At 45.7% G+C, this 11,963-nt stretch overlaps 1 protein-coding gene across 1 annotated transcript; it reads left to right on the forward strand.

Annotated features, from left to right (window-relative positions):
* The first annotated feature begins 772 nt into the window (after positions 1 to 772).
* LOC117398555 (probable palmitoyltransferase ZDHHC24) lies at positions 773 to 7,064 on the forward strand. The gene is given in 5 exon segments (XM_059015966.1): positions 773 to 1,954; positions 2,796 to 3,073; positions 4,698 to 4,768; positions 4,770 to 4,877; positions 4,879 to 7,064. Coding segments are annotated over 5 exon segments (1,059 nt in total). The 5' UTR covers positions 773 to 1,649; the 3' UTR covers positions 5,176 to 7,064.
* The last annotated feature ends 4,899 nt before the right edge of the window (positions 7,065 to 11,963 follow it).

Raw genomic sequence — 11,963 nt, forward strand, 5'->3', positions numbered from 1 at the left:
TGTGCCTGTCTCTAGTCTTACATATTTTCTTTTCTTATATATTTGGCAAACTAGGCCATAAACAAGAATGCTAGTTTTGCATGAGGAGTTCTTAAGACTGAATATCTGTTTTATCTAGATGTGACTTTACTTTTATCTTTACAAATATATGTGCACACTTTACAAGTGCTCTTAGATGTTTTAATGTGCTTCTGTGTGTATGTATATATATATATATATATATATATATATATATATATATATATATATATATATATATATATAGGTGTAACATTTTAATAAGATCACTAAATATGTCTTTAAAATACGATAGCACCTCTTCAGGTGAGAAGCGCAAACTGAAGGCAAAATCTAGCGTCTTTTATTCAGCTGATCCTATATAATAAAAATAAAAAATAAAAAACTTTGTTTAAAGCTCAGTATGACTTATTCTATTCTACAGATAAATAAACACAGTCAGCACAACAAGCTCCCGCCCAACTGTCTTTCAGCTCTCTCTATTGGTTAAAAGGGGTAAGCCAGCGCCACACTTTAAAATTCTTAAAAAAAAAAAAAAAAAAAAAAAAAATGCCACTGTTCTATTGGTCCCCCAACACGTCAATCACAACAGCAAGCCCCGCCTGTTTTTGTTCATAGAATCAGGGAGGCCATGAAACTGCACGGCTGTGTCCGCCATGTTGGCTCCAACCTCTCTATGGATAATTATACGATTCTGCGCGACTGTGGAGCCAAAATGGCGCCGGATTCACCGCTCTTTTTATTATTGTAAACCGGAGCGCCTGCGAACTGAACAGCGAGCAAAGGTCCGTGTTGTGTTTCGATAGGTGGGCGGAAGGGGTATTTAAAAATAAAAAAAAATATATCGAAATATATTTAAAAAGGCTTATGAATACAGGAAGTCACGCGATATTTATTTATTAGAGCTAATAGTATTATTATTATAATCCGGGTGTTGATTTTTCTTTTAGTTTTTTAGAATCGCCAATAGCCTACTGTCTGTGCGTTTCCTTGTACGGTTTAACGCAAATTCACATATTTACTAATAACAGAGATAATTATAGACGTCACTACGTGTGTTTTGTAGAGAAGTCGTTGTCGTGATTGGTCATTTTTTAAGTTGTCAGTTTCGAATCATTTCAAACGTCCGTGTGACATTTTCTCTCTTCTGGAAAAATAGATTTGTACAGATTGAACTTCTGCGTGTGTGTGCTGCTCAGCCAACATAAGAGACACTTCAAATGCTTTGCATGATGTGGCCAAACAACAAGAACGAATCAATATCGAGCTGGGTAAGGTTATTGTGCAGGATTCTGATATGAATCATTAATGCCAAATTAATTTCCATTTGAATGAATACCGCGACCACATTACTGTACAAAGGAAAGTTATAAAATACAATGCGGGCAACTAACTAAATACGTAAAATAAATACTGCTTTATTATTAATTATTATTATTATTATTATTATTATTATTATTATTATATATTGCCGCTGTCGGGGTTTGAACCTTAGAACTCGTTTGATTTGGAAATTACGTCAATGATTGCACACACTAAACCAAACTGGTGGACCAGCATTAGCAGTATAAATTAAACACGGTTTTCGTATCCTTGTTTTGGCTATACTGTTTTAAAAATCTTTAATAAAAATGATCCGTTTGTCGGGTCGAGTGTGGAGCCGCGCCGAGTCGTGCTGTCAGTTCATGCCGATTGTGATCAACACGTTCCTGGTGCTGGCCATCACGGCCGAAGTGATGTATTTGGTTGTGGTGGAGGCGCCCCGGGAACCGGGAGAGAAGCACGGCGAGTGGAGCGCGGTGTGGAAAGCGACGCACATCGCCTCCCAGCTCTTCATGCTGGGCAACATCATGTGGAACGCAAGGCTGTTTCTGAAGAGGAGCCCCAGCATTCGGGGCGTGTTTCTCGAAGGAGCTGGATTCGGGCAAGGCTGGAAGTAAGTTAATAATTAAAAAAAAAACACCAACCATCACACTTATATTTTATTTGGTAATATAATTTGTTTTAGCGGCCGTTTTTTAAGCCTGGAACTCAAGATTTGCCTTCTAGAACCATGGTCGTGGAAGGGGGGGGGGGGGGGGGGGGGGGCGGAGTCACAGAGGAGACACAGCAGTTGGAATGCTGTGTCAGTGAGTGTTTCACGTTTCATGTGACACAAAATTTGTGTTTTATAAACTGATTTAAAGACGTTGACAAAAACTCCTAGTCCGGACTGTTCCCTCCGGCAAGATCCATTGCAAAGTTTATTTTCATTTTGAACAGCCATCTGGTATTAGACTAGACAGAAGAAAGTTCTCAGTTTGCTCGCCTTGCCTTCAGGAAGTCCGTTTAGCATTACTTTCTTGATCCTTCCACCTCAGAAGCTGGTTAGTCAGCAAAGAAGCCAGCGAAGGGGTGAGGATGATGTCGCTCTCCCTGTGACCCAGGAAGCGCAAGACGATCTGAAAGCGAGGTCTGCAAACAGAAGTTTCATCAACCTAGTTTAGTACCAGATATCGGTTTTTAAAATGAAAGGACGCAGATTTCCAAACTGCACACTTGAGACTTACAGCAGTGTGCAAATGTATTCGAACACCCCGTTGCGATTTGTCGTGCAGATGAAATCAAACCGCTGTGACTGAAAATTGTCTGATTTAATTGACCACTTTAATAGGCCACACATGCAATTCAATTAAAACAGTATGAGAAAGGAACACGCAGCCCCAAATGGTAAAACGCGTGCGACTTTTTAGAAGTTGTTTAAGATGCCTAATTAAGATAACCCCCTCTCGCTGCAGGTACTGCTACAGCTGCGAGACTCACATCCCTCCCCGCTGCTCACACTGCTTCGACTGCAAGGCCTGTGTGCTTCGACGGGATCACCACTGCGTTTTCTTCGGCCAGTGCGTGGGCTTCCGGAATTACCGCTACTTCCTGAGCTGTCTGCTGTACATGAGCGCGGGGCTGCTGTACGCTGTGGTGCTCAACTCGGAGGTGTTCATGCTCATTCTTCAGGAGGGCCTCACCCTGCACAGCACCATGCTACTGCTGATGCCCTGGATCATGCTGGTTATCGGTGAGACAGCCTTCTTGCTCGAAAGGGACAGTCAGTTTCTCTGTTCTGTTGGTCCCTGTGATCCAGTGGTTTGCAGTGCACAGGTCACGGTTCAAAACCGTTCTTTCTTTTCTGTTTTCCCGGTTTGCAAACGGTTGAATAATAATACTGGCTCTACGCATGATGTGTATCGCCAGCATGTAAACCACGGGGTTCAGTCCTGAAATAATAATGCAAAGATCAACACACAACACAGACACGGTCACTTTACTTTACCGGTCTTTATCATAACCACAGCAGTGTGGAGTAGTGGTTAGGGCTCTGGACTCTTGACCGGAGGGTCGTGGGTTCAATCCCAGGTAGAGGACACTGCTGCTGTACCCTTGAGCAAGGTACTTTACCTAGATTGCTCCAGTAAAAACCCAACTGTATAAATGGGGAATTGTATGTAAAAATAATGTGATATCTTCTAACAATTATAAGTCGCCCTGGATAAGGGTGTCTGCTAAGAAATAAATAATAATAACCACATCAAAGGGACCGATTACATCGCCACACCCCCTGTTATACCCTTAGCCACGCCCCCTGCGATAGCTAGTTCAGTCATGTCCCTCCAGTCCATGACTGACACATCACGTACCGCATTAGGGTGATGACTCCGCCCCCTAGGATTCATTCGCTCTCTGTCACAGAACCCCCAGCCCTGTCAATCACAATAGCAAGTGACTTTTTTTTCTCTCTCTCTCCCTCTCTCTCTGTCTCTCTCTCTCCTCTCACACTCTCCCCCTCCTCTCTCTCCCTCTCCCCCTCTCCCCTCTCCCCCTCCTCTCTCTCGCTCTCTCTCTCTCTCTCTCCCCCTCCTCTCTCTCCCCCTCCTCTCTCCCCCTCTCCCCTCTCCCCCTCCTCTCTCTCGCTCTCTCTCTCTCTCTCTCCCCCTCCTCTCTCTCCCCCTCCTCTCTCCCCCTCTCCCCTCTCCCCTCCCCCCCCTCCTCTCTCTCCCCCTCTCTCTCTCTCTCGCTCTCTCTCTCTCTCCCCCTCCTCTCTCTCTCCCCTCCTCTCTCCCCTCCTCTCTCGCTCTCTCTCTCTCTCTCTCCCCCTCCTCTCTCCCCTCCTCTCTCTCGCTCTCTCTCTCTCTCTCCCCCTCCTCTCTCTCCCCTCCTCTCTCCCCCTCCTCTCTCGCTCTCTCTCTCTCTCTCCCCCTCCTCTCTCTCCCCTCCCCTCTCCCCCTCCTCTCTCTCCCCCTCCTCTCTCTCGCTCTCTCTCTCTCTCTCTCTCCCCCTCCTCTCTCTCCCTCTCCCCCTCTCCCCTCCCCCCTCCTCTCTCTCCCCCTCTCTCTCTCTCTCTCCCCCTCCTCTCTCCCCTCCTCTCTCTCCCCCTCCTCTCTCCCCCTCTCCCCTCTCCCCTCCCCCCCTCCTCTCTCTCCCCCTCTCTCTCTCTCTCTCCCCTCCTCTCTCTCCCCCCTCCTCTCTCTCTCTCTCTCCCCCTCCTCTCTCCCCCTCCTCTCTCTCCCTTCTTAGTTTCTCCCATCTCTCCCCCTCCTCTCTCTCCCTCTCCCCCTCTCCCCTCTTCCCCCTCCTCTCTCCTCTCTCCCCCTCCTCTCTCCTCCTCCTCCTCCTCTACTCCTCCTCCTCTCTCTCTCTCTCAGGTCAGGTGACCCCCCGTGCGTTCCTCTTCGCCTTCATCGCTGACACCTGCGTGGTGGGCTGCCTGTGTGTCCTCTGCGTTCCTCCTCTTCCACGTGACTCTGATGCTCCGCGGGCAGACCACGCGGGAGTGGTACTCCAGCCGCCGGCCGTACAGCCTGGGCTGGCGCCGGAACGCGTTGCGAGTGCCTGGGGCAGCGCTGGTACCTGGCCTGGCTGTGCCCGCTCATCCCCTCACCCCTGCCCGGCGACGGGATCCACTTCCAGGTCACTGCCCCCCTGGCTGAGACCCCCAGTACTGCAGCTCCGGGGCCCCCAGAAACTAGCCCCCTTCAGCGGGGACCAGCCGCAGCTTCACTCCTAGAACTGTATTGTGAGCAACCCAGGCAAACGGCATGGAGGACTGTGGGTTCCAAGCCACACAGCAGCTCTGTGTTCCCAGCTTTAGTGTTTCCATATTTAGCACCATCAAGTGTTTAATAGTTATGGATGATCTAACACCTCCAGCATTGAAATAATCAATATACTCAATCTGGCAGCGAAGACAAACAGCTCAGTGCTGTCGGCCCTCTGTGTCGGTCTCTCCTCGCTCATTGAGTTTGGTGTTACGCACTCAGAACCATTGTGTAGCCGCTGTCAGATTGAAGACATCAGGTGGCCCTGGCGGGGTTATAAAAACAAAGTATTTATTGTGCTGCCTCTCAAGACCCAAACTTCTAGTCCTTGTGAAAATCCTCTTCTGTAGTCTGCAATGGGGAGAAGAGGAGAGAGAGTCAGCTAATATAATATATGTAGATATATATATGTATTGACTACCCCTTACCTTTTTATTATGTCTACAATCACTTGTTGGTTCTTTTGCAGTTACTACATTTGAAAGTGTATCTAGTGGTCTGCCACTTTGGAATCAAATCTGCTTTTCCTGGCAGTACACTGCTGTGCACTAGATGGCGCTGGTGCTTACTAATGGGGCTTTGGCTGATCTAGCCTGTGGTACAGATGTCTATGGCAGACAACTAGAACTGGAGAGAAGCTCCTGAACTGTTAACACAGACTTATCAAACATGTAAAGAGAAAAAAGCAATCGGATTCTCACTAAGACCCACTCGGAATGATTGCAGACATGAGGAAAAGGTAAAGGGACAGTGAGACCAGTGTGCGCACACACACACACACACACACACACACGTGCACACACTAACACACACACACACACACACACACACTAACACACACACACACACACACACCGAGACACACACACACACACTAACACACACACTGAGACACACACACACTCACACACACACACACACTCACACACACACACACACACACACACATACACACACCGAGACACACACACACACACACCGAGACACACACTCACACACTAACACACCGAGACACACACACACACACACACAGAGTCACACACTAACACACACACACACTCACACACACACACACACTCACACACACACACACACACACATACACACACACGAGACACACACACACACACAGACACACACACAGAGTCACACACACTAACACACAGAGACACACACACACACAGAGACACGCACACACACACAGACACACACAGTCGAACACACTGACACACACTAACAGACACACACAGTCGAACACACTGACACACACAGACACACACAGTAACACACAGACACACACACACACACAGAGACACACGCACAGAGACACACACACACACACAGAGACACACGCACAGAGACACACACACACACACAGAGACACACACAGACACGCACAGAGACACACACACACATAGACAAACACACACACACAGAGGTCCTCACAGTCATGTAATAATTGCTCAGCACCTGAAGGGTTACAGATATTTGTTTACAGATTGAGAGTTTGTCGGATTGCTCTCTGAAACGTCTATAGGAGGGGAGGGGGTGTGTGGTGCGGAATCAAGGCAGTTATCGTGGTCACTGTGTGGAGTGTGACAGGCAGAAGGCAACTTGTTTTTGCACTGAGTGGTTTACAAGTGACAGATCTCATTTCCAAGTGTTAAACAAAGTCTCATTTCAGGTCGTCAATACAGGTTTTCCTGCAGATGACTGAATCCATAAAAGACTGTACTTTACTAGTTGTCTTAAGAAGCAACTACATTATCTTAATCTACTCCTGCTTTGTAGTCTATTCACCAAACACACACACACACACACATATATATATATATATTTTGGAAGGAGCAATACTTTCGTATGCGTTTAAAACTGCAGTACTTGTGCCAACTTAAAGTTTCTTTCTAATATATTCAATTGTGCGTTTCATTATTTCCATGAGAGGTGCTAGTTTAATGAAGACTTGTTTTCATAGCTAATGTGTTTGAGTCTTTATTTCTACCCTACTGTGAAGCTAAGAGGGGTACAAACCGCATCACAGACCCTAATCAGCAGTAATCATGGGCTACGCAACGTTACACAAGATAAGATAGTCTTGTCGGGTGCTGTACAGAGTTAATGAAAAGATTATGAATGCAAACCTCTGATTCTGAGTACAGCTGTGCAAAGCATGCTGTTATCTGGCTGCTGTCAGGGACAGAATGTTTTATTGCCTGAGAAAGAATCAATAGAACTGACCTCACCTGACCTTGTGTGAAGCAGGAGTTGCCTGGTGATCATGTTGCTGACACACAGAGGTAAGCCAGCACTAAGCTTTGCAAAGGGGTCTAGAGACTGTATGAAACTGCAGCACTTGGAGGTGCATTGGAGAAGCCGCAAGATCCTCCAGGAACACACACCAGCGCGGTGTCTGATTCTTCCACGAACTGGTAGCTTATAGTCATTTAGCAGACGCTTTTATCCAAAGCGACTTACAGAGACTAGAGGGTGAACTACGCATCATAAACAACTGCTGCTGCTGCTGCAGAGTCACTTCCAATAGGACCTCGTTTGTTTTATGTCTAATCTGAAGGACGGAGCGCAAGGAGGTTCAGTGACTTGCTCAGGGTCACACACACACACACACACACAGTGAGTCGGTGGCTGAGCCGGGATTTGAACCTCCTGATTAGATAAGAAGCCCCTTTCTGCAACCACTGGCTCACCAAGCCTCCTTTAAACAACGTGTGTAACTTCTAATGCATTCAGTTGAAGGAAACTTGTTCTATGTGGACACAGCGCTGTGATTGTGAGACTCTTTCTAGAATCTCAGTACCTCGAAGGAGGAATCAATGATCTTCTCCAGCGTGGCTGCCTGCGCTTTGAACGAGTGATGATGCTTCTCAATCTCAAGCAGCAGCTGGAAATATCTGAACATGAGTTGAGCTTCCCTGAGAGAGAGGGGAGGAGAACAGAGCTATGAGAACGAGAGGAGGCCATTCACACTGTAACCCACAGGAGTACAATAAAGCCCTTGCTTACTTCTCAGGGTACTTCCTCTGACTGTAGTTTTCTTTAATGATGTTTTTCAGAAACATTTCGTCGTCCTGTTCGGTTTCCATCTGGCTGTCTAAAGGGGCACAGACAAGGCAGTCTGTCACACAGCTTGCAATGAATGAACAGCTCAGTGTATTCAATTGAATGGAGAGGCCGAGGGTCGGACGCGAACCGCAACTATACGTTTCAAAGATGAACGTCTTACCATTCAGCTAAAGACTCTGTAGTCAAAAGGTAAGTATGGGTCTGATGCTGATGTCAGTATTTATTAACTCATCAGCCGCTAGGAGGAGATCGACTACAAGCTTCAGCTCTACAATGATTAGGAGAGGAGTGAAACCGGTTCTTCAAATCCACAAGGTCCACAGTAGCCAAACAATGGCTACAGGTGTATAATGTTCATGGATTTGATGCAAATGTCTTTCTGTACATTTGTGTCATTATTTTGCATACATCTGGAAAAAGTCTTAACAAAGGGTGATGAAATTTGGCCTGAACATTATTTAACGCAATCAGATTGTGGGGACATATGGAGGTGTGTCTCTGTCCGTCCACACTAGTAGCTAATCAATGTCTTAAAGGATCCCAGTGATTCAGCGTCAACAACATGGCTAGGTAGCCCATGCCACACCCTCACCACTCTCTGTGTCAGGAAGTGTCACTTACCCCATAGACTTCCTGGATGACAAGGCAAGCAAACTGAGAACTTAGTACAGCACCAGATGTCTGTTTTAAAATACATTTGCTAGAACACGTGTTTCTTTCAAAACTGCACATTTTGAGACCTGTGTAGCCAAGTGCATAACCATTAATGGGATTATTTTGTTAGCTATAGTTATTATAACGAACATTAAGTTGAATTAATAAGACACTGCTTACCCCTTCTCTTAGGAGAACCCATGTCATCCTCAAAGTCGAATTTGGCAGTAGACTGGAAGATTTTAAAAAGCTGTGTTAATAAAATGCATGCCCACCTGCAAGAATACAAAAGTAGTTCACTCTCAATAGAAGCTTCTTAACCCAGTCTTAAAGTCTTCCAGAACCCCCCCTGCAGTGTTTACAAGAAACGCATTGCGTTACCTTTGCTGTGTCCAGCATTTTTTTCCCCCAACATAATCTTGATTGCTTTGATTTTTCTTTTATTCACGCATCATACTTTTATTTGGGAACGTTCGTCAGGAGAAGGAGATATTTTTTTCCTCTGCACATCGCAGTGCGTCCGGATCACGCTCCCTCCTGCAACAATGCTGGTGATGATATGAGTGGGGCATTGTGATAACCAGCAGTGTTGCAGGAGGGAGCGTTATTTGGATACACTGCGATCCTTGGAAGATATTCTCTTTCCCCTGGCGAGCGCCCACATTGAGAAATTTATAACCAATGATTGTGATTAAAAATTGTATCGGCAACGTGATACAAAATCTAACGCTGTGGTACGGACAGCTCAGGACACTGCGAAGGTAATGCATTTCTTGCAGCGTTCTTTCCAGCTGTAGCATCACCTTAAGTTTCTTCCTTGCCACTCGTTTCTTGATAGTGAGCTGGAAGTTATCGACCAACACTGCGATAAACAAGCTGAAAAGCAAAACCGGAGATCAGAAGGGCTTCCACACAGGGAGACGGTTTGATACAGCGACCTCAAACTAGGTCTCCTGGAACCAGGTTTCAAGCCGCTGTTCCTGCACAAGAGGCCTCGTGTTCCCTCAAGTCTGTCTAAAGTAATTATAGCTAACAGCAGTTCTCCACCGTGCACATCCATTCATTAGACAGGTCGCAAATGTGTAGTTTTGAAAGAAACACGTGTTTTACAAAATGTAAAAACATTTGGAACTACAGTCGGTTAAAGTGATCTCCGTTTGTAAGCCATGCTTTTAGACTGTCTTGCACTTCCTGGGTCATCTGGGTCACTTCCTGTGTGCACTTACTTGAGGAAGGTGAAATACTCCACCACAATGTAAAGAGCCAGGAAGATAATGATGAACCAGGATCCTGGAAGAGTGAAGGGAGACGGTACTGTCAGAACCAGCCATCTCAACACTGAACATTTCCACTAGAGAGTTACAGTGTTTACAAGACTTTGCCTTCGCTGTATCCCATGCTGTCATCCCAACAGCTCTGAATTTACAGCATGTACAGTTTCATATTTAACAAAGTACATGTTGACTATATTAACTAACTTACAGGTGTCGCAGGGCAGCACAGGGTTACAATGCAAGCTTTGTATTTAAATACAGTGTAGTTTACAGTAAGTGCAAATAATACTACAAAAATACAATATGAACTAGGATGCTAGGACTACAACAAACTACAAAAAAAAATGGAAACCCCAATGTAAAGTCACTTAATAGGGCGATGGGCCACTATGGTATCCCGCTCTGTGGAGTTCTCGGTGGACCGTTTTTGATGAAACTGGCCGCTCGCGTCCCAGGTTGAAATTTGCAGTCAATTGATCTGCAGTTGCTCGCCTGTTTTGCCTTGCACTTCGAATTAATGCACGGATATCACGATCCTGGAGTATGCGCTTCCGCCTGCTGCTGCCCTTTGCTGATGATGTCTTTCCCTCGGAGTTCCATGCCGACATCACCTTAGACACCGTTGCTCGTGAAACATCAGCAAGTTGAGCTGTCTTGGTCACTGAAGCTCCTGCCAAACGCGTCCCAACAATCACCCCTCTTTCAGAGTCACTGAGGTCTCCTCTTGCAGCCATGCTAGCCATAATTATAGGCAACCAGGCCTGTCCAGCATTTTTATACATGACCCTAAGCATGCTGGGATGTTATTTGCTTAATTAACGCATGAGCCACACCTGTGTGGAAGCCCTTGCTTTCAATATACTTGGTGTCCCTCATTTACCCAGATGTTTCCATTTTCCACTACCTGTATATGTACAGAGCTAGAAGGGGACCCGTGGCTTCAGACAGGGGGAGGGAGGGGCAGGCTGGCTCACCTCTTTCCCTGCTGGTGGTGTAGATGTAGGACCAGTCGTCCAGGGTGAGGAGCTGGAAGAGTGTGAAGATGGTGTTGAACATGGTGCCGAAGCGATCCGGGTCCGACTGGTAGAACATCTCCCGGAATATCACAGCGAACATGACTGAGGACCGGAGCTAAGGAGCACAGCCTGCCAGCTCTGACTCACAAGAAAAATCCTACTCTAAAGAAAATATTACATGCAGACAAATGTATATATTATACTGTAAAAACATGGTAGATAAAAGGGTTCAATATTGAGTCACTTTCTTTATAGACCTGCACAACAAGCATTGAGAGATTATCAAGCAACTTTTTCATATTTGTGGGCCTAATAATGATGATTATTAATCTACTGCATAATTTAAGTACCTTTGCTCTGCTTATGCATCACAGTGCATTAAAAAGCTGGTCAAGAATACTATAATATATTTCTGCAAAGGTAGTTTTAAAAAACTGCAATTAGCTATCTTAACCACACACCAACTTTTAGGAATAGCATCTAATCATGTAAATAGACCCAAATGGGACACTGCAAACGGGACAAGAAAACTGATAACATCCTGCAGCACCGCATGTCAGTTTTAAAATAAAAACACAATGCAATAACATGCATTTCTTTCAAAGCTGGACACTTGAGATCTATGCAGCAAATAGAATACTTTTCTGAAGTATAATTAAGTAGCTAAACGCTCAGATGGGCTCAGTGAATCAACCCGCTGAGATCTGCTCAGACGAGTAGATGAAAATGTTCCAAACGTCTTCTCAGTTTTACACAATTATACTCTGACGCTGGCTAATATACAACACCGAGGGAGTGACTGCATGTGCACAGAGAACAGGAATACCCAAGACTGTCTGCATGGTTCT

The sequence above is a fragment of the Acipenser ruthenus genome, chromosome 51 (assembly GCF_902713425.1).
Source record: "Acipenser ruthenus chromosome 51, fAciRut3.2 maternal haplotype, whole genome shotgun sequence".
NCBI lineage: Eukaryota > Metazoa > Chordata > Actinopteri > Acipenseriformes > Acipenseridae > Acipenser > Acipenser ruthenus.